This window comes from Myxine glutinosa, chromosome 12 (genome assembly GCF_964187855.1).
Source record: "Myxine glutinosa chromosome 12, kmMyxGlut1.1, whole genome shotgun sequence".
Taxonomy (NCBI): Eukaryota; Metazoa; Chordata; class Myxini; order Myxiniformes; family Myxinidae; genus Myxine; species Myxine glutinosa.
The window spans coordinates 44,628,080-44,652,322 of NC_136272.1; the positions used below are offsets into that span (position 1 = coordinate 44,628,080).

Sequence of the window (24,243 nt, forward strand, 5' to 3'; positions counted from 1 at the left end):
AGAGAGAGAGATTATTTAAGGTGAGTTAACTCATTTTCAACTATGCTGTAATACTGTAATTAAGCAATTTTTAATTTGCAAAGCAAAGTGTATTTGATGCTTTCAAGTTTAAAAATTATCAATAGAAGCAAGTCATTCAAGGCAGATTCTTCCCGCTCTCTCCCCCTCTCAAGTCAAGGTAGAAGTGTCACTCTCCACCCTCTTGCACCCCTCTCCCTTCTCACCCCAAGCCTCTCCCTCCTCACCCCTGTGTGTGATCTTCTCTCCTGTGTGTGATCATCTCCCCCCCCTCTCCCCTGTGTGTGATCTTCTCCCCTGTGTGTGATCCTCTCCCCTGTGGGCGATCCTCTCCCCTGTGGGCGATCCTCTCCCCTGTGGGCGATCCTCTCCCCTGTGGGCGATCCTCTCCCCTGTGGGCGATCCTCTCCCCTGTGGGCGATCCTCTCCCCTGTGGGCGATCCTCTCCCCTGTGGGCGATCCTCTCCCCTGTGCGTGATCCTCTCCCCTGTGCGTGATCCTCTCCCCTGTGCGTGATCCTCTCCCCTGTGCGTGATCCTCTCCCCTGTGCGTGATCCTCTCCCCTGTGCGTGATCCTCTCCCCTGTGCGTGATCCTCTCCCCTGTGCGTGATCCTCTCCCCTGTGCGTGATCCTCTCCCCTGTGCGTGATCCTCTCCCCTGTGCGTGATCCTCTCCCCTGTGCGTGATCCTCTCCCCTGTGCGTGATCCTCTCCCCTGTGCGTGATCCTCTCCCCTGTGCGTGATCCTCTCCCCTGTGCGTGATCCTCTCCCCTGTGTGTGGCCCTCTCCCCTGTGCGTGACCCTCTCCCCTGTGCGTGATCCTCTCCCCTGTGCGTGATCCTCTCCCCTCTGCCCTGTGCAATGTGCATGATGAGGGGAGAGGGGGTGAGGGGGTGAGGGGAGATTTGAGGTCTTGATGTCACATTTTACATTACGTAGAATTACACATATTCCAAACTGTATTTTCAATGTGCATGGACAATGTATTCACATATTATATGAAGTAAATAAATTGTGCAGATTACATCATTTGTAATCTGTCAAGTTACCAGTAACCATTTTGTAAAACTCTATGTGCAGCATCTAACTCAAGATATCCAAATGTCATACACATCTATGTCTGTGGGTGTCCCACGGGTGCCACACTAGTAAATAAAATTCATCGAATGTATGTCTGTCTATCTATCTGTGTCTGTGTGTTCGCGCTTTTTGCAAAGATCGCTGGGCCGACAACCATCGAATTTAGCACACAGACCAAGTCCGACCCGGAGATTATCCTAAGGGTAATTTCATGCACAACCTCAGCCTTTAAAGACCCTGAAGATCCCTAAAACCTCTCCTAGTATGCTTTTTTACATGCTTGCGAGAAGACTTTTTACATGCTTGAGAGATCAGACCCCCGAAGACCTCAAAGACCCTTTAAGATCTCGAAGACCCTTTACAACCTTGAAGACTCTTAAGACTCCAAAGACCCACAAGACCGTTTATTACCTCAAATAACCTTAAGACCCTGTAGACCGCAAAGACCAGTAAGACCCCTTTTTAAGTTTAAGACCATTTTAAACACCTTTAAATCCCTTCATCCTTCAGACCTTCAGACCTTTATACCCTTTATACCCCTTAAGTAACTTTAGACCACGTGAACCTTTTTAGACCCTTTTTACATGCTTGAGTGATTAGACCCTGTTGACCTCTTAGACACTAACTACTATTGGAATGTACCCTTTATATTTTAGACCACTGTAGTGAATTTAAAGTAAAGAGAAACAAGTGTTTGATCATGTACTAGGGTGTACATTAGACTATTACATTCTCTCCTCCATACCACACAATGTGTGCCTACCACTGGTAAGGACAGAATTAGTCCAGGACCTGACTAACATATGTATGCAAATAATTTAGGAGAGGATAACTCAACTGTTATAGGCTAATATCACCCCCAGGAACAACCTGGGATGTGTGCCAAAATCTCTATCCGGGGCGAAAAGCCCGAAAATGACCACGCCCTTTTAAAAATGACCACGCCCTTTTTCATAGGAAGTGCTATTTCCGACATAGCTCTATCTTCTATACCGTTGGAGCTACAGATTTTCTGAGGTGCTTAAAATGTTCAGAATGGCCATGTTTAGGAGGTCATATATTTCCAAATGGGTTTTCTACGAGAAAATGACTAAAAAGCGTTAGGTCAACTTATTACCATACAACTACCTACAAACTGGAATTGCCATATCATAGTAAAGAAAGCGAGCATTTGATTATTGTAAAGAAATTGTATTTTCAATCATACTATTGTGGCGGACACAAAAGCCCACTGGCGTGGTGACATCATTCCACGCACCAAGTGGGCGGTGGCCACGCCCGAGGGGTAGGCGTGGCCTCATGCTATACACCGGGCGACCAGCCCGGAGGAGTTCAGTGTTACAGTGTAGTCTTACAATAAAGACGTTTATATGTTACCGCTTGTCCGCTTCCTCCTTGCTCACAAGCAGCGCGCGTAACGCCGCGCTTTACTGGTGACCCTCGACGTTGGATCTGCCGTAGCGATCCTTCCGAACACGACGCCATTGCAATGGCCAACGACAAGGCAATGGCGATTAAACTTCCCGAATTTTGGGAGGCCCAGGCCGAAGTCTGGTTCATCCAGGCCGAAGCCCAATTTCAGCTTCGGCGCCTCACCAACGACGACCTGCGCTACTGCCATGTCGTCGCCTCCCTCGGGCCCGGCACGGCCGCTCGAGTTGTGTCCGTCCTTCGCCACCCACCGGACGGCCACAAGTACGAGGCACTCAAGCGGCTACTCCTAGCCACGTTCGGCCTCACGGACGACGCACGGGCCGATCGCCTCCTGGATCTCCCCGAGCTCGGTGAGACGCGCCCGTCGGTCCGAATGGACCATATGCTGTCACTGTTGGGCGACGAAGCCCCCGGTTCGCTATTCCGGGCGCTTTTCCGTCGCCAACTTCCAGCGCAGGTTCGCCTCGCGTTGGCCGGGACCGGGCTAACGGAACCCCGAGCATTGGCGGCCGAGGCGGACAAGTACTTCGCCGCTTCGGACACGCGGGCGAGCGTTGGCGTGGCCGTCACGGCCTTCGACGCTGATGTTCCACAGCATCATCTTCGACAGCACGCTGAGGTTCAACAGCATGCTGATACGCACCTCGTGAACGCCGCCACGCCCCGCCCACCGCCGCGGCGAAAACCGCCACCGCGGGGAAACCCGTCGACTCCACCGGCCTGGCGGAGCCAGCCGCGCTCCTCCAGCTCCACCACCTGGTGCTGGTTCCACGCCAAGTTCGGCCACGAAGCTCGGCGGTGTCATCCGCCGTGCTCCTTCAACGGGTCGGGAAACGCCCGGGCCGGCGCTCAATTGTGGCGATGAGCGCCGGCCGTTCGAGCAGCCTGCTGTTCATAACGGACACCTTCTCCGGGCGCCGTTACCTGTGCGACACGGGAGCACAGGTGAGTGTCATTCCCGCCGGCACGTCAGACAAGCACGCCGCGGGTGGGGGCCCCGCGCTGCTTGCCGCGAACGGGACGCCCATCCGTACGTACGGAAAACGCTGCCTCTCTCTGCGGTTTGGAGGGCAGGTTTTCCGATGGACGTTCGTCACCGCCGACGTGCCCATGGCACTGCTTGGCGCGGACTTCCTGTGCGCTAATGGGCTCCTGGTCGACGTCAAGCCAGACGGCTTGTCCAGGCCGAGACGTTCAGCTCGCTCGCATGTGCGTTGCCCAGCTCAACGAGCGGCTTGCCAAGCGGCTTGCCGAACGATTCGGTTCCGGCCACGTTGGTCTGTACGCTTCCGGCAGCGGACGCATTCACCCGCCTCCTCGCCGGCTTCCCGGCCCTCACGCGGCCCACCTTCTCGGCGGGGGCCGTCAAGCACGGGGTGGCCCATCACATCCCCACCGTCGGGCCACCGGTCTACGCCCGGGCACGCCGCCTCGAGCCGACGAAGCTGGCGGTGGCAAAAGCGGAGTTCGCTACCCTGGAGCGACTCGGCATCGTTCGGCGCTCAGAGAGCGCTTGGGCGTCGCCGCTGCACATCGTGCCGAAGCCCGGCGGGGGGTGGCGACCGTGCGGGGACTATCGCCGTCTCAATGACGCCACGACTCCCGACCGCTACCCCGTCCCCCACATTCAGGACTTTTCCGCCCGTTTGGCGGGCAGGTCCTTCTTCTCGAAGGTGGACCTCATACGCGGCTACCATCAGGTCCCCGTCAGGCCGGAGGACGTCCCGAAGACGGCGGTCATCACGCCATTCGGACTCTTCGAGTTCCTGCGCATGCCCTTCGGTCTGAAGAATGCGGCTCAGGCGTTCCAGCGACTGATGGACAGCGTCCTGCGCGACTTGGATTTTGTCTACGTCTACCTGGACGATATCCTCGTCGCCAGCGCGTCCCGCGAAGAGCACCTACGCCACCTCCGCACGCTCTTCGAACGCCTGGGCCAGCATGGCCTGATTGTGAACCCCGCAAAGTGCCGGTTCGGCGCCGCCACAATCGATTTTCTGGGGCACCGTGTCACCAGGCACGGAGCCGTCCCCCTGCCGGCCAAGGTGGAGGCGGTGAAGGGGTTTCCGCGCCCCCGCACGATCAGAGGGCTGCAGGAGTTCCTGGGCATGGTGAACTTTTACCATCGGTTCCTGCCCCGTATCGCCCAGCTCCTGCGCCCCCTGCACGAAGCTCTCCGAGGTAAGCCGGGCAAAGGCGACGTTACCTGGACCGAGCAAATGGACACGGCGTTCACGGGCGCGAAGCTCGCCTTGGCTAACGCCACCATGCTCGCGCACCCGGCGCCCGATGCACCGATCGCCCTCACCACCGATGCCTCGGACTACGCGGTGGGCGCGGTGCACGAGCAATGGGTGCGTGGAGCTTGGCAACCGCTGGCGTTCTTTAGCCGGCAGCTTCGCCCGCCCGAACGCCGTTACAGTACCTTCGACCGCGAGTTGCTCGGACTTCACTTGGCGGTCAGGCACTTCCGCCATCTGCTCGAGGGCCGGGCGTTCACTGCCTTCGTCGACCACAAGCCGCTGATCTTCGCGATGGGCAAGGTCACCGAGCCGTGGTCGGCCCGGCAGCAGCGTCACCTCTCGGCCGTGTCCGAGTACACGACGGACATCCAGCACGTCGCGGGGAAGGACAACCCGGTTGCGGATTGCCTTTCCCGGGCCGTCGCCCACGCAGTCCACCTCGGCATCGACTATGCCCGGATGGCAGCGGACCAGGCGGCTGACCCCGACGTCCAGGCCTTGCGGACCGCCGTCACGGGCCTCCGCGTCACCGAGGTGCCGTTCGACGGCGCGGGCGCGGCCCTCTTGTGCGACGTCTCCCTCGGGCGTCCTCGCCCCATTGTGCCCGCGGGCTGGCAGCGCCAGGTGTTTGACGCCATCCACGGCCTGTCCCACCCGGGCGCGAGGGCCTCCCAAAGGCTGATCGCCGACAAGTTCGTCTGGCATGGCCTCCGGAAGGCCGTCCGCGGCTGGGCCAGGACATGCCTCGCGTGCCAGCGCGCCAAGGTGCACCGGCACACCCAGGCCCCGTTGGCCCCGTTCACGGTGCCGGAACGCCGGTTTGACCACGTCCACGTGGACCTGGTGGGACCTCTGCCCCCCTCGCGGGGTTTCACCCACGTCCTCACCATGGTGGACCGCACCACCCGGTGGCCGGAGGCCGTGCCCTTGGCGTCGACAACGGCGGCCGATGTCGCGCAGGCTTTCATCGCCACCTGGGTCGCCCGGTTCGGCGCCCCCTCAGACATCTCATCCGACCGCGGCCCCCAGTTCACCTCGGAGCTCTGGGGGGCGGTTGCGCAGGGGCTCGGGGTCCGGCTGCACCGAACCACGGCCTACCACCCCCAGGCTAACGGCCTGTGTGAGCGATTTCACCGCTCATTGAAGGCCGCGCTCTGGGCCACCCTCCGCGACGGCGGCTGGGTCGACAGGCTCCCCTGGGTCCTGCTGGGCCTCCGGACGGCGCCCAAGGAGGACCTGCGCGCATCCGCGGCGGAGTTGGTCTTCGGGCAACCGCTGCGGGTGCCGGGCGAGTTCCTCCCCGACTCCACGGCACCATGGTCCGCGGCACAGCAGCGCTCCGCTCTGCAAGAGACCGCCCAGAGGTTCGCCCCGGTGCCAACGGCATGCCACGGGCACCCACCGACGCACGTCGCCCCGGAGCTTCGCACGGCGGAGTACGTCTTCGTCCGCCACGATGCCCATCGGACACCACTGCGGCCCCCGTACGACGGGCCTTTCCGCGTGCTGGAGACCGGGGCGAAGCACTTCACCCTGGACATCGGCGGTACTCCTGACCGCGTTTCGGTAGACCGCCTCAAGCCGGCCCACCTCGATGTGGACCATCCACCGCCAGTGGCCCGACCCCCACGTCGGGGCCGCCCTCCTGCGGGCGGACCCCCGGCACCGCCCAGCCCCGCCGCCACGGCGCCCCCCGGTCCTGCACCCATCCCAGGGGCAGCCAGGGGCATCCCACCTGGTATCCCTGCACCCCGGACGCCGCCGATCGCCAGGGGGCGCTTCGGCCGGGTCATTCGACTGCCCCACAAACTGGCCCTCCAGGTGCGCGGGAATTCTGGGGGGGCGCGTGTGGCGGACACAAAAGCCCACTGGCGTGGTGACATCATTCCACGCACCAAGTGGGCGGTGGCCACGCCCGAGGGGTAGGCGTGGCCTCATGCTATACACCGGGCGACCAGCCCGGAGGAGTTCAGTGTTACAGTGTAGTCTTACAATAAAGACGTTTATATGTTACCGCTTGTCCGCTTCCTCCTTGCTCACAAGCAGCGCGCGTAACGCCGCGCTTTACTATTATCAATGGAATGTTAACTTAAAATGAAAAAAAAAAAAAAAAATACTTATTACTTTAGTAGGCAGCAGTACCGAGAGAGCTTAATGTTTCAAAGATCAGCAGGGAATTTGCCCAACAGCCAACAATACAACTTTGAACACCACAATAGTACTGTTTATGTGTCACATAAACCAGGGTCGGGAACAGGAACATGAAGAGTAACACAACAGAGTCCAGTTATGAGGATGATGAGCAGTGTTCATTCAGTGATAGGGTTTTTACAACAATCACCTCCTTTGCATTTGCAGTACTTGCAACACTTGAAATCAGCTACCCTGCATGGACACCCATTCTTACGAGCACACTTGCCACACCTACAGGGATCTGGCAGGCCTTCGGGTTTTGAGATCACAATCTCAGGGACTAATAAACTGCCCCTTCTTACAAAACCATAAGACTCGGCATTCATAAATCAAGGTGGCGTCTCTAAATGGGGCTTGGACCCACAGTTGCTGTTGGTAATAGCCTCTTTGGATATGTTTTCTTGCATTAGTTGACGTGCAAGCGGTTCTCTCAAAGTCCATCTTGAGGGCATTGCTATCAAATGCAGCGACACGCAGGTCGTCAAATATCTCCAGGTCTGTTGATGGTTTGAGACACTTGACCAAGAATGTCTCCGCCATCTCTATTGTGCTTTCTGTTAGCTGTGGGCAGTCGAAATTCAGGATCAGAGAGGAATTTCCTAGTTTGCGGACAGCATTCAGGGCTGCAAGTTTAGTTGATATCTTGCTGGTTGTATCGCACCCAGTCAGCGCATGGAGTGCTGGGAGACACTTTGTGAGCTCGTCTCCCAGCGCTGTGCAGATATCATGGAGTGGTAATATTGATCTTTTCACTCCTGAGTTGCGGACGAGCCAGAGCTCTTGGAGGCCAATATCTCTCCAATTGACTGTGATGTGGTATAACAGGCACACAAAGACATCTGTGTCACCTGATGACAGCATCAAGGATGTAAGTCCTGACCGGTGACTTAGAATGTCCTGCACATGAAACATCATCCTGTCATCAGCTTCCTCGTGTGTGCAGTTGAGCCGAGGGAATGGAGAAGCACACCCAGCTGACACCAACCATGACTGTGGTGATATACCAAGGTATAGCGGTTTGGTGCCTTGATAATTGGTGGTGAGCCACTCAACATAGAATGCCTGGAAAGCAGTTTTGCTGATGGAAGACGACCAAAAGTTCTCTAATACCACTGGAACATTTTGGTTCGGTGATATCACATCAAGGACCACCATTTCTGTTGACTTTCCTCTTCTCCCCCTCTCTCCTTTCTTGCTGTCCTCTCTGTACGCGTCGAAAACGATGTGGATCTCATCACAGCTGTGCCCAGCTTTGGTGACCATAGATGTCAAGGCAATAGCAAAGTCATGGAATGTCTTGACGGGTGGATCAAGCTTCTTTAAGGGGACTTTTCTCACCATGGCCATGAAGTCGATAACTATGGCATGGGTTTGTGGGGAGGTTTCTGGCCCTTTTTTATCTATTAGTGGGCACAACTTCAGCAGCTCAGTCCCAAGTTCTGATTTGGCACTCTTCCTCAAGTAACCATCTTTGTCAACCAAGAAAAACGCAGAGTTGGTGATCTCATGCTGGAGTAGCTCCTCAACAGTGAACCCCCGGTGACGCCCATACTCAATAAACATGAGAGCTTTGATCGTCTCATCTTTGATGTCTGCTTTGGGAGCCAAATTTAAGGTGGTCTTAGGGGATGTAAACTTGATTTTGCTAATAGTTGAGTGTATCGATATCGACCTATTTCTGAGTCGATCATCGATAAATTTAGCACAAGCAGCGCTGCCCTCCTTGATACAGCACAACAACTTGTCTACGATTACGTTGGTCACAATTTCTCCAGTGAGAATATTCTTCAGCGCTACCTGGTCTTGTAGAGGACTACATACCTTCAGGAGATAATCCTCTATGTCTTGCACCATCCCAACTATCTTAGTTGCAGTACTTGGGTTGAAGTCGTGGTGAAGTGAGAGTTCTCCTTCGACATCATCCTTCATCTTCAGGAGGTCAACGTACTGGTCTTTTTTATGCTTGATGATTCCCCACAGAGCTACTGCCTCCTTCTTCCTGGTGACCCCAATTATCCCACCACTTATTTTGGCAGGCCGGTTGTAGCACTGCTCTAGCGCCTGGTCAAAGGGCACTCCACTACCTTTCATGGTCGTGTTCACGACAAATCCACCGTTCATGTAGGAGTCGTACAGGAGTGGGAACTTCTCCTTCAGTTGGTAGCAGTCCTGCAGGAATAATGGTGTCCATCGACAGTAGTTTGCTCTCCCAAAAAAGAAGAACAGTGAAGTTGCCCTCTCCACAGCACTGAGGTAGAGAATCCAGTCTCCAGAGCACAGAGAATTGGTGAGATTCCTGAGTATTGGGAACAGGTCAGAAACGTATGTGTTCCAGTAATCAAATGACTGAGACAGCGATGCCCTTTCCTTAAGGTAGACTTGAAAGGCTGCTTGGATGGTGTCAGCGCACTCCTTTGTGGTGTTCAATTCTTCGCCCGTGAGCTCTTTAGACTGACAGTTGACCTGCAGTGCCTCTAGTTCCGTTCGTCTCTCAGGGTATTTGGAGAGGAATGCTTCTAACATCATAGATGTGAGGACCTCGTGTATCATTGAATGGGCAGTGCGGGCCCTGGAATAGTGGGAACCGGAGATCACGGTCTGGATGACATCAGTACCACAGCACTCTGTCTCAACTAGAACAGCAAAAATTCCAGAGGGCTCCAGGTATGTACCAAGACAGGCCAATACAATCTTCTCCATATGAAACCCACCTAGACCAAGGAATATACTAGAAACACATAGGTTTCTCATCTGCTTATAAAATTCCATGTGAAATTAGATTCATTTATATTGATCACCTCTAAAACTACTAATTAGGCATCACAAATCTAAAGAGTTTGCTCATTAAAATTGAAATAAGATGTGAAAACTTACCATTTTACATGACTCACACTGACAAACCTCACTGTGGTATAATTATAGACTGAAACTATCAGCCAATCAGGGAGCTCAAAATCATAAAATGTATGGAGGCTCATAGTGGCCTTTGTATATCATGAATATGCTTAATATTAGTATGAAATCGTGTTAAAAATGGCTGTATTTTCGGGATTTTTAGTCATTTTCTCGTAGAAAACCCATTTGGAAATATATGACCTCCTAAACATGGCTATTCTGAACATTTTAAGCACCTCAGAAAATCTGTAGCTCCAACGGTATAGAAGATAGAGCTATGTCGGAAATAGCACTTCCTATGAAAAAGGGCGTGGTCATTTTTAAAAGGGCGTGGTCATTTTCGGGCTTTTCGCCCCGGATAGAGATTTTGGCACACATCCCAGGTTGTTCCTGGGGGTGATATTAGCCTATAACAGTTGAGTTATCCTCTCCTAAATTATTTGCATACATATGTTAGTCAGGTCCTAGACTAAATATGGCAATTGGCATTTGAGATCACGTTAGGAGGAAGTAGTGTTGAGCTTCCAATGCATGTGCAGAAGCCAGGGAGTATAGAGAAAAACCTGGAGATAGAATGGACCATGCCCTTCACACTTTTAAATTTATTTTGAATGAATGGAATTTTTAATGGACTAACTTTATATACAGAGACTAGTTAACTAAGCAGTAGTAGCTATTATTCTGTGACTAGTTAACTAGGCAGTTCCCTGCATTCGGATTGTGGAGCGTGTCAAGATAAAGCTTAACTGGTCGCTGGGTAGCCTCTGGTCGCCAACTAACGTAGTCTCGGTTCACGCATATGTGCCCTGGTGCCTTTTTTGTGGAAGAACCAAATTACCAGATGACACACTTACCAGTCTGGAAGCGAGACTTGAGCACGTCTGGAGGAATGGCCACGGCCCAGTTAAAGATTCCGGCCATGCCTCCAGCAAACAGCACCCGTAGTACACTCAGCTCTGAAGCACTGCAGAGGTAAATGAATGAGCTCGAGGGACATTTGATCGGTAAACAAAAGAGTAAAACTGAAGTGCAACATTGACAAAGTACTCATGTGTGTTTGCCATCAAACTGCCAAGTTGCTCTATGAGTGGTAGGTATCACGTGATACCTTACACCTTAGTTTATTGGTGAGGTCGCTCAAAGGAGCAGGTGGAAAACAAAAAAAAATGTTATCGTTTTGTTTCATAGTTTAGAGATCCTTACAAGTTCTGAGCCCTCAAAAATGTCTCAGAATGTATCATTGAATCAAAGGTTAAGTTTTCCACTTTCTTTAAAGAACACGGACTTTGATTTAAGTTTACACAAAAATGTCTCAAGAGTCAGGAAATGCATCATCAACATCGTTTCCAAAGAGGACGATATATACGCATGTGTGCACCGTTGGAATTACTCGTAGACAAAAATATAAACAAAACTAATAAGATTTATAAACAATTACATCAACTTGATAGCAGAAAACAATGAGAAAGAGCAATCAGAGATTGCAGACCCTCGCTAGGGCATGTTTTCATTGGTTTTAAGGCTTTTGTTAAAACAAATATGGCGGCTGAACCACGTGGCCGATGACGTCATCATTAAAAAAATTCTTCCACTAATTATCTTCCAGAGATGACGTTCAAGAAATTTCATCTTCATCGGATGAAGTTTTGTACTCGTCAAATTATGATGTCATAATGGAGGCACCTGTGGCATCATTACCTCTGCCACCAAAGGTGGATGGAGGTTATGTTTTCACCCCTGTCTGTTTGTCCGTTTGTTTGATTGTGAACAAAATATCTCAAAAGGTTGTGGACGGATTCGGACGAAATTTGGCAGAGATATAGCGTATGTGACAAGGACAAAATGATTAGATTTTGGTGAAGATCCGGATTCAGATCCGGCTACTATAATTTTTTAAGTGATTCTTCACCATTGGGAGATAGGGCCAAAAACGATACATAGCAGGATATCTCAAAAGGTTGTGGATGAATTTTGACAAAACGTGGTGGACCGGTTGGGTGTCTGACAAGGGCGATTCGATTCGATTTTGGTGAAGATCCGATTATGGATTCGGATATGAGAATTATTTAATTTATTAAGTGATTCTTCACCATTGGGAATGAATGATCGTTTTAAGGCCATTTTCCCCGCTAGAGCGGGGGTTAGCCTTGCGGGCCGCATGACAATCATGGTTCCCTGTTTGAGGCAATGTTTTTATGGCCGGATGCCCTTCCTGCCGCCAAGGGAGATAAGGGCAAAATCGATACATAGCCGGATATCTCAAAAAGTTATGGACGGATTATTTTTATTAAATGTGTTTCTGTATTGCGATTTTCTGGTCTACTCTGGGATACAAAACATAAACTGTTCACCTGGCGGAGGTATGCTCTCTATTGAGTGCCGTTCTAGTTAACATATTGTTATGTCGGTGGGGTAGAGATGACTTTAGACCAGGTAGATTTGTGTAGGTAGCATGCTCGGACTGTCGTGAAGAAGAAGAACCACCACCATGTAATAAGTATAGGACCTGTTTAGCCCGAATGTCGGATGAAGTTGTGTATTTGTCCCGCCACGAGGGGGCGGGGCATGATATTTAGCTCAGGGATTAGGTTAAGTAATTCCTTGTATGTCATTCCCTATGTGATTTACCCCTTTGTCTCTTTTGGCACCGCACCACACAAAGGGCAAGAATCCCACATTTAAACGCCCTAAAAATAAAACCTACCAGAAGCCAGGCATCAAGCACGAGGGCAGTCACCCCGACGTGGCAGGCACACATAGCTCGGGCAGGCCGAGGACACGCCGCGAGGAGCCGTGATTGGCCAGGGCTCTTGATTGACAAGGAAGGCCGGAGTAAGAAGGGACTGGCTGATTGTTGGAGGGAAGGACGAGTAGGAAGCATCTCGCTGATTGGAGGAGAAGCACCGATGATGTCAGAAAACAGCGTGTAAAGTGGTTGGCGCGCGCGGACATCTTGCTTCTCGTGCTGGATGTCAAAGTGGGCGGTTGTGCTTGCTCACTGCATGGGGAGGCTTGATCATATAAACGCCGCGTTCCGAGACTTTGCTGGTGGACGTGAGGAGGAAGAGCCGCGGATGGAGAGCTGCAGTTTTCCAGGCAGGAATGACGCGTTGATGAGCCCTTCTGGGCTGCAGCGTGACGAGGCGCGGCATAAAGAACGAGGACGCCTTGAGGCCTGGATCCGCGCACGAACTTCACGCCAAGGCGTGTTCCCGCGCACGGACCTCCGGGACCCGTTCGCGGACTGACGAGACCAGCCAATTGAGTTAAGTCCACCACATAAATCACACCATTCTTTTCCAGTTCTTCCATCCCTTTTGTCTGTGCTTGGTTCTGTGTGCAGGAGCGCTCCATATAGGAAATGTATTTATCGTCGCGCTTTTCTTTGTCCCGCATTCCGTTTTAATAAACCTGTTTATTTTTGTACATTTTAAATCCGGTTCGTTTGAGTTTATTTTCTGCAGGTTAGGGAACTGCCGGTGGGACCACAGTTAAGCGCTTCAGTTTTCCCCTTCTCTTTCTTCCTCCGGTGCATATAGTAAAATCCGCATTTGATCATCGCCTCAGAGTTAAAAGCTTGCTATTGGCTATCCGTTCCTTGGAGAGATTTTTATCGCCAGGAATACGACAATATTTTATTCCCCATTGAGAGTTCTTTATAATGAGCCATGTCTAAATTTTTTCTATGCAGCACTTTCGGAGATATAGAAGTGCAAAGTTTATTCGGTTTTTCCAAGATGGCGGCCATACCATGTGACCTATGACGTCATAATTATCATTAAAAGATTCTACAGGTGGAGTTGCACCTATGGTGAAAATTTCCTGTCAATCAGACCAACGGTTGCAGAGAAAATCATATTTATTCTGTGCGGACAAACAAACAGACAAACAAACAAACAGACAGACAAACAAACAAACAAACAGACTGAAATGCAATACCCCCTCCTCAGGCAAGGGTAATAAATGACACCAGAGTGGTTGTGAGAAAACAGCTGTACCTGAGTTACAGCTCGACATAAAAGGTTACATTCAGCGGTTCGAGTTTAGGCCCAATTTTAGCCGATTGTCCTGCAACGAACGAATATTACTAAACGTTCCTTACATGCGTACATGTAAAAAGTGTGCCTTATATTTAAATGTCAGTGTTTGCATACCTCAACGACTTGGAAGATCCCATGTCCTTCCCGTGCCCAGATTTCCGTGTGTACGAGTTAAAGAGGAGCTAAAAGTGATTGCCAATTATGCGAGTAAATAGTGATCCCGAGGGAGAATAAATCATGGCATCAAAAGTCTGCAAGATAATAAATAGAGGATTTGTGGCGAACTTGGGGTGAACAAGTGTAATCGTGAGATGCATGGATGGCTTGCACTACGAGTCACACCTGGACCCTTCTGGAGTCAAAAGGTTTTTCAATCCCTCGTAGCTCATAAAGTACATGCCAGAAGCTGGGACATCTGTGGGAATAAAAACCACCGTTTAGAGGCCATTTTTCCCCGCAAAGCGGGAATGGAGACACAAAAAAGGGTCTTTGGATACCTCCAAATTAATAACAAAAACAAGTTTATAATACAACTCGGGTAAGAAGATTCCAGCAAACGCATAAAAATCAAACTCACTGAGTTCCAATATTGTGATTATTCTTAGATTTCCTTTACATATAAGGATCATGTTTTGCGATGAAATCCTTATTTGCCGAATTCTGACGTGGGTGGTGACGCAATCCTCGCTCTGCAAGGTGAGCGAGTTGTGCCGATAAGAGCACAACTCTCACTATTGCTAAACAATGCGCCTTGTTAAACAGACATAATCATCAGGATTTAAAAAAAAAAAAAAAAAAGGAAAACTACAATACAGTAGGTACCGCTTTCCTCAGATTACATTACTACGGCACAATAATCCAATTGCTCGTCCATAATAATATCAGACGACGTGGCGTAATAGTTAGAGCATCCGCTCCGAGTCTGGAAGGACGGTAGTTCAAACCCTGGCCGAATCGTACGAAAGACTTTATTGAAAAGAAAATGGTAAATGCTACTTCCTTGCTTGATGCTCAGCCTTTAAAAAGGATAGAGCACGAACAAAGCAACATTGGGAAGACAATGACAAACAGACAGTATAACCCTTGCGAAACAGCTTATTCGGCAGCACAAACACTCTGTAAAGAGTATGGTGCATCAAAATTTAAAAGTCCATAATAATAAAACGTTTAATAACTGCAGGAGGGTGTTCTGGCTAAGCTACATGCATTACCTCAAACGTGGGATGATGGACAGGGGAGAGGAAGGTATTGGAGGAGGGATTCTCACAGTGTGCATATATGTGAGGGGGTCATGAAAAATTTGCCATATATGCATACGTAATAAATAAATGTCCCCCAACAGAGCCAGCACTCAAAAGCATTTCTATTTCATTGGCATTGGCCAACTGTCTAATACCAGGAGCACGCCTGTGTATGCTCCACACGATGTCATCGAGTTACTGACCTCGCATCAGTGTGAGCGCTGTTCCCTTGTAAATACCACGCAGGCCCCCTTCTTTGTACAGCTGTCGTATGCAGTCCAATGGACCGGCAAAGCGCTTCTTGCTCCCACCTGCTTGGATCTGTGTGAAGGAGAGATGCTATCATTATCGTTTTCTGCAGTACCGGTAACTTCACGTTGCTACTTGTCATTAACTTCGGTATATAGATGTTTCGTCAGTTTGTGGCAGAGTCTGAGGCCAACAAGAGCAGAAAACAAAACTGGCCTCAAAACAAACATGTGCATGGGACAACAAGTGATTGCTCATCATGATGGCAAGGGATGTGTTAAAGAACACCTTGTACTTTGTCTGTCAATTTGCGTTTGTTATACTTTGCGTTTGTCTGTCATCCGGTGTGTGTATTGTTATGGCCCCGAGTTTCGGGTGTACTACAAGGGAGGGGGTGGGAGGTGGAGTGGGGAGGAATATCCTCGGTTATACTCGAACTTACAGGGCCTGAGCCTACCGGGCACAAATAACTTTGTACCACAGCAGGTTGCGAGGCAACCGTGAATGCTAATCAGTTAACCACGTGTTCCAGTGTCCACCGTCTATTTCTGTTTAACTGGACATCACGTGGGCTCCTGGCCAGGGAATGCACCCTCGATATGCACCACCTTTATCTTAACTAGATCCTAATGAGGCTGAGCGTTAAACCGCAGGGTGAATATCGGAGTAACGAACCAATCAGTCAGGCAATTATAATTACCCGGGATGACCTAAGTGTGAACAGTGCTGGATAAATGGAGGAAAAGACAAATGCAGACAGATTGAAAGGAATTTCAACAAGGGATTTATTATAATTATTTAGAAGGCACAAGCGGGATCATGCAAAAAAGTGGGAGGGAACTCGAGGGCTTTAATGCTCAAGGGCTTTAATTTATGACGTCATAAATCGACAAGTATAACACTTGATTCGATCAGTATGAATTTTCTTGAGCGTGATCTAAGGATAAATTGGTCGAGAAAAAAAAACATAATTGATGACGTCATCAGTCACGTGGTTAGGCAACCATATTTTTACAGCGTAGCCAGTAGCGCAATGCTGTCTGGACCAGCGTTTGTCTGTCTGTCTGGTTTATGTATATGTCCCTCACAAATGTCTACCAATTAGAGCCGAGGAACTGTTCACATGACAGGGGGACAACAACAGATCTCCACTCAGCAGATCCAAGCCCGGCTATGCCATTGTTAGACATTCGGTCTTGTTTCTTCGAACAAAACCTATATTTGCCAAGGGGAACAGCTCGACAACCCATGTGATCCACATTCTCCGTCTGGGTCTCTCACCCACCCTCAACAATCACAAAAGGTGCAATTCTGAACCAACAAACCTATTATATCCGCATTTCATCATCAAATGAAGAGTATGATTTTATCGTGCCCAATAAACCGTTCCTACGAGACAAATAAAGAACTTTACAGAGAGTCACATGCACATCATGTTTACAAATACGCCCTGAAGGGCCAGTTCATTTTCGAGTTGAAGTAAGAAATCACAGTTGTTGATTTGAGCTGAAAGAAAACAGTGCTTTGCTATGAGAATGAAATAGTACCACCACTTACTTGTAACAGGCATTTGACCCTCTCACCAGGAGCCATAATCGCTGTAGTAAAGACACCAGATAACATGCCAGCCTTGAATATCTGCCCGTATCTAGCAGGAACAAACCAATGGGGTTAGGACATCGATTCACAAAAAGGTCTTTGCCTGGCCCGATCAGTATTTCTCAAACCGAAAAGTGATAGGAGAACGTACGTCAATGCATCATCTGGGTGTCTCTGCTGCAGCTTCTTCCCCAAGCCGTATCCAAAGAAGCACACGGCAAACATGGGTGCAACGCCCATCACTGGAGCTGCCATGCCCTTGTAGAGACCCCGCAAACCCTGCACGATTTAAAAAAATACCCGTTATAACAAAATAACAACTAGAGAGCTCATAGAACAACACCTCAGCTCACATAGTCTTGAGAAAAACGGACATGGGCGGGGTCTGCATGCAGCAAATTTGATTGGTTGAGATGATGTGAAATGCCGTAATATTTTGTCAAAGTACTGCTAAACGAAATGTTTTTGAAGTTGCCAATAAGGAGATTTGTGTCAACAGTGGTGTTCAGTTGTATAATTCAATTTAATTAAGACCAAAAATTAAAGGTTGTAGAATTTTGGTTTGGAGGTTTACACCACCTTATTTCACATTACATTCGTTCTTTGTGCCTGTTGTGTGTGTCCTTTACGACGTCGCTAATTATTTCCTGTTTAAAAAAACAGTAAGTTTCCTGTTTGGAATTATTTTCATTTTTGTTTTACTGCCAGACAGGCAGACAGAGTAAAATATTATCTCGATCCTCTGCGCATGGGTGTGTACCCCGGTTTAGAATAGGTACACCGTATCCCTGCACATCGTCAGAGGCGAGTAAGGGTTGGCGCCAGGAAGGGCATCCGGCCATAAAAACATTGCCTCAAACAGGGAACCATGATTGTCATGGGGCCCGCAAGGCTAACCCCTGCTCTAGCGGGGAAAATGGCCTTAAAGCGATAATTCATTCATTCTGCGCATGTGCGATCAGGACAAATTTGACGCCAAGGAACTACTAAACTACAGGTTCATTTTCCGATTCATGTTTCGATTAATGTTCAAAATATAACATTCAATTGAAATTACGCTGTTCCTCGATCATAAACTGAAGTTTGTGGACAGGCAATTGCTTAACCCCACTTTTCACTTCGTGTGCATGGGGTATATATGAGACCCATTGTGCCTAACAGAGTGGCTGCTGATGGCAATATCAACAAATGTGTGATCCTTCTTCCATGTCCCCACATATCAATTTGTTATTTTGCTCTACGACTGCAATCTCCTCCCAAATCTTCCATTAGTATGGTTCTGTAACCAAAACAGGGGGTAGGTCTTTGTATTCCACAGGTGCATGTTCATTGTTCATTCTCTGTTCCTAATTTTCCATCATTATCGCAATTAAATTGTGAAAAGGAAACGTGGGGCTGTCATTTTATTTCTACGGTATTGGAGGGAAGACGTGCTAGGTAGCATTTGCCATTAGTTTCAAGTGGGAAAGAGGCCCCGCACATATCGTTTAATCAGGACAATCAGGGTACTCGGCGATTCTGGGGTGAGAAAGCCCAATGTGTGTTCGCTCCATAAAAGCCAGGCACGCATTGCAAAATGGTTGTGAATAGATGTCTATGAAAGACTAAACAAAACGCGAGAGGACCAAAACAAACCGAAATATGTTAAGTCACAGAAAGCTGCACCATCTGCCAAGGGGACTCTTTACGTTTACACCATGTCTGAAATAGTCTTTGTTCGCCATAGGACGTCAAAGCAACGGCAAACACCTCTCTCATTGATGCGCGACTACACTCACGACATCAAAATAATAAATCAACACAACAACCAGCACCATTACAATTACCATCATTACCTCATGTGTAACAGTTTTCCTCAAGCAGTCGAATGTTCCAGAATACTCAGGGACTTGTCCTGGTAATGCCAATGGCTGGGTCTGCAACCTCACCTACCACAAAAAAGCAGGCTGAGCCACCACATAAAATAAAACCCTTGTTCACAGCACAAAAAACAGCACCATCGTCCACCTCTCAAAAACACCACCGTCGTCCACCTCACAAAAACAGCACCATCGTCCACCTCTCAAAAACACCACTGTCGTCCACCTCACAAAAACAGCACCATCGTCCACCTCTCAAAAACACCACCGTCGTCCACCTCACAAAAACAGCACCATCGCCCACCTCTCAAAAACAGCACCATCGTCCACCTCACAAAAACAGCACCATCGTCCACCTCACAAAAACAGCACCATCGTCCACCTCACAAAAACAGCACCATCGTCCACCTCTCAAAAACAGCACCATCGTCCACCTCTCAAAAACAGCACCATCGTCCACCTCTCAAAAACAGCACCATCGTCCACCTCTCAAAAACAGCACCATCGTCCACCTCTCAAAAACACCACCGTCGTCCACCTCACAAAAACAGCACCATCGTCCACCTCTCAAAAACACCACCGTCGTCCACCTCACAAAAACAGCACCATCGCCCACCTCTCAAAAACAGCACCATCGTCCACCTCACAAAAACAGCACCATCGTCCACCTCACAAAAACAGCACCATCGTACACCTCTCAAAAACACCACTGTCGTCCACCTCACAAAAACAGCACCATCGTCCACCTCTCAAAAACACCACCGTCGTCCACCTCACAAAAACAGCACCGTCGTCCACCTCTCAAAAACACCACCGTCGTCCACCTCACAAAAAGAGCACCATCGTGCACCTCTCAAAAACACCACTGTCGTCCACCTCACAAAAACAGCACCATCGTCCACCTCTCAAAAACACCACCGTCGTCCACCTCACAAAAACAGCACCATCGCCCACCTCTCAAAAACAGCACCATCGTCCACCTCACAAAAACAGCACCATCGTCCACCTCACAAAAACAGCACCATCGTCCACCTCTCAAAAACACCACCGTCGTCCACCTCACAAAAACAGCACCATCGTCCACCTCTCAAAAACACCACCGTCGTCCACCTCACAAAAACAGCACCATCGTCCACCTCACAAAAACACCACCATCGTCCACCTCACAAAAACAGCACCGTCGTCCACCTCTCAAAAACAACACCGTCGTCCACCTCTCAAAAACACCACCATCGTCCACCTCACAAAAACAGCACCATCGTCCACCTCACAAAAACACCACCATCGTCCACCTCTCAAAAACAGCACCATCGTCCACCTCACAAAAACACCACCATCGTCCACCCCACAAAAACAGCACCATCGTCCACCTCACAAAAACAGCACCATCGTCCACCTCACAAAAACAGCACCATCGTCCACCTCACAAAAACAGCACCATCGTCCACCTCACAAAAACAGAACCATCGTCCACCTCACAAAAACAGCATCCTCATTCACTGCGAATAAGCAGCATCATGCACCGCACATATATAGCACCATCGCCAGCTGCACAAAACAGCACCATCGTCCACCTCACAAAAACAGCACCATCGTCCACCTCACAAAAACAGCATCCTCATCCACCGCGAATAAGCAGCATCATGCACCGCACATGTATAGCACATGTATAGCACCATCGCCAGCTGCACAAAACAGCACCATCGTCCACCTCACAAAAACAGTACCATCGTCCACCTCACAAAAACAGAACCATCGTCCACCTCACAAAAACAGCATCCTCATTCACTGCGAATAAGCAGCATCATGCACCGCACATATATAGCACCATCGCCAGCTGCACAAAACAGCACCATCGTCCACCTCACAAAAACAGTACCATCGTCCACCTCACAAAAACAGAACCATCGTCCACCTCACAAAAACAGTATCCTCATCCACCGCGAATAAGCAGCATCATGCACCGCACATGTATAGCACATATATAGCACATATATAGCACATGTATAGCACATATATAGCACCATCGCCAGCTGCACAAAAAAACAGCACCCTTGCCCACCGCACTAAAACAGCAACCTCGTTCACAGTGCACAAAAACAGCACCCTCATCCACAATGCACAAGAACAGCACCCTCCTCCACAGTGCACAAGAACACCACGCTCGTCCACCGCATAAAAGCAGCACCCTCTTCGACAGTGCACAAAAAACAGCACCCTCATCCACAGTGCACAAAAAACAGCACCCTCATCCACAGTGCACAAAAAACTGCACCCTCGCTCGCCACACAAAAAAACAGCAACCTCATCCACTGCACAAAAAAAAGAAGCACCCTCATCCACAGTGCACAAAAAACAGCATCCTCGTCCACAGTGCACAAGAACAGCACCCTCGTCCACAGTGCACAGTGCACAAGAACAGCACCCTCGGTCACCACACAAAAACAGCAACATCATCCACCGCACAAAACCAGCACCCTCGTCCTCCGCACAAAACCAGCACCCACGTCGACCGTACAAAACCAGCACCCTCATCCACCACACAACACCAGCACCCTCATCCACCGCACAAAACCAGCACCCACGTCGACCGCACAAAACCATTACCCTCATCCACCACACAACACCAGCACCCTCATCCACCGCACAAAACCAGCAACATCATCCACCGCACAAAACCAGCATCCTCATCCACCGCACAAAACCAGCATCCTCATCCACCGCACAAAACCAGCACCCTCATCCATCGCACAAAACCAGCACCCTCATCCATCGCACAAAACCAGCACCCTCGTCCTCCGCACAAAACCAGCACCCTCGTCCTCCGCACAAAACCAGCACCCTCGTCCTCCGCACAAAACCAGCACCCACGTCAACCGCACAAAACCAGCACCTCATCCACCGCACAAAACCAGCAACTTAATCCACCGCACAAAACCAGCATCCTCATCCACCGCACAAAACCAGCATCCTCATCCACCGCACAAAACCAGCACCCTCATCCATCGCACAAAACCAGCACCCTCATCCATCGCACAAAACCAGCACCCTCGTCCTCCGCACAAAACCAGCACCCTCATCCACCGCACAAACCAGCACCCACGTCAACCGCACAAAACCAGCACCTCATCCACCGCACAAAACCAGCAACTTAATCCACCGCACAAAACCAGCATCCTCATCCACCACACATAAACAGCACACTCATCCACCGCACATAAACAGCACACTCATCCACCGCACATAAACAGCACGTCATCCACCGCACATAAACATCACCCTGATCCACCACACATAAACAGCACACTCATCCACCGCACATAAACAGCACACTCATCCACCGCACATAAACAGCACCCTCATCCACCGTACATAAACAGCACCCTCATCCACCACACATAAACAGCACACTCATCCACCGCACATAAACAGCACACTCATCCACCGCACATAAACAGCATCCTCATCCACCGCACATAAACAGCACACTCATCCACCGCACATAAACAGCACACTCATCCACCACACATAAACAGCACCCTCATCCACCACACATAAACAGCACCCTCATCCACCACACATAAACAGCACACCCATCCACCGCACATAAATAAACAGCACACTCATCCACCGCACATAAACAGCACACTCATCCACCGCACATAAACAGCACACTCATCCACCGCACATAAACAGCACACTCATCCACCGCACATAAACAGCACACTCATCCACCGCACATAAACAGCACACTCATCCACCGCACATAAACAGCACACTCATCCACCGCACATAAACATCAGCCTCGTCCACCACACATAAACAGCACACTCATCCACCGCACATAAACATCACCCTCGTCCACCACACAAAAACAGCACCCTCATCCACCGTACATAAACAGCACCCTCATCCACCACACATAAACAGCACCCTCATCCACCACACATAAACAGCACCCTCATCCACCGTACATAAACAGCACCCTCATCCACCACACATAAACAGCACCCTCATCCACCACACATAAACAGCACACTCATCCACCGCACATAAACATCAGCCTCGTCCACCACACATAAACAGCACACTCATCCACCACACAAAACCAGCACCCTCGTCCACCACACAAAACCAGCACACTCATTCACCGCATAGACCCAGCACCCTCATCCACCACACATAAACAGCACCCTCGTCCACCGCACATAAACAGCACCCTCGTCCACCGCACATAAACAGCACACTCATCCACCGTACATAAACAGCACCCTCATCCACCACACATAAACAGCACACCCATCCACCGCACATAAATAAACAGCACACTCATCCACCGCACATAAACAGCACACTCATCCACCGCACATAAACAGCACACTCATCCACCGCACATAAACAGCACACTCATCCACCGCACATAAACAGCACACTCATCCACCGCACATAAACAGCACACTCATCCACCGCACATAAACATCAGCCTCGTCCACCACACATAAACAGCACACTCATCCACCGCACATAAACATCACCCTCGTCCACCACACAAAAACAGCACCCTCATCCACCGTACATAAACAGCACCCTCATCCACCACACATAAACAGCACCCTCATCCACCACACATAAACAGCACCCTCATCCACCGTACATAAACAGCACCCTCATCCACCACACATAAACAGCACCCTCATCCACCACACATAAACAGCACACTCATCCACCGCACATAAACATCAGCCTCGTCCACCACACATAAACAGCACACTCATCCACCGCACATAAACATCACCCTCATCCACCGTACATAAACAGCACCCTCACCCACCACACATAAACAGCACCCTCATCCACCGTACATAAACAGCACCCTCATCCACCACACATAAACAGCACCCTCATCCACCACACATAAACAGCACACTCATCCACCGCACATAAACATCAGCCTCGTCCACCACACATAAACAGCACACTCATCCACCGCACATAAACATCACCCTCATCCACCGTACATAAACAGCACCCTCACCCACCACACATAAACAGCACACTCATCCACCACACATAAACAGCACCCTCATCCACCACACATAAACAGCACACTCATCCACCGCACATAAACAGCACACTCATCCACCGCACATAAACAGCACACTCATCCACCGCACATAAACAGCACACTCATCCACCGCACATAAACAGCACACTCATCCACCGCACATAAACATCACCCTCGTCCACCGCACATAAACATCACCCTGATCCACCGCACAAAACCAGCACCCTTATCCACCGCACATAAACAGCACCCTTATCCACCGCACAAAACCAGCACCCTTATCCACCACACATAAACAGCACACTTATCCACCGCACATAAACATG

At 49.9% G+C, this 24,243-nt stretch overlaps 1 protein-coding gene across 6 annotated transcripts in view; it reads right to left on the minus strand.

The window, feature by feature from the left end:
* Positions 1 to 24,243, minus strand: part of SLC25A20 (solute carrier family 25 member 20) — a 92,818-nt gene that overhangs the window by 35,265 nt on the left and 33,310 nt on the right. For all 6 annotated transcript variants that reach the window (XM_078766794.1, XM_078766792.1, XM_068132572.2 and 3 more), the window contains 6 exons: positions 18,829 to 18,921; positions 17,145 to 17,272; positions 16,952 to 17,042; positions 15,349 to 15,466; positions 14,247 to 14,319; positions 10,719 to 10,828 (listed from right to left, as the gene is read on the minus strand). In XM_078766794.1, the coding sequence (XP_078622920.1) occupies positions 10,719 to 10,828; positions 14,247 to 14,319; positions 15,349 to 15,466; positions 16,952 to 17,042; positions 17,145 to 17,272; positions 18,829 to 18,921 (613 nt within the window). The remainder of the gene's footprint in view (positions 1 to 10,718; positions 10,829 to 14,246; positions 14,320 to 15,348; positions 15,467 to 16,951; positions 17,043 to 17,144; positions 17,273 to 18,828; positions 18,922 to 24,243) is intronic.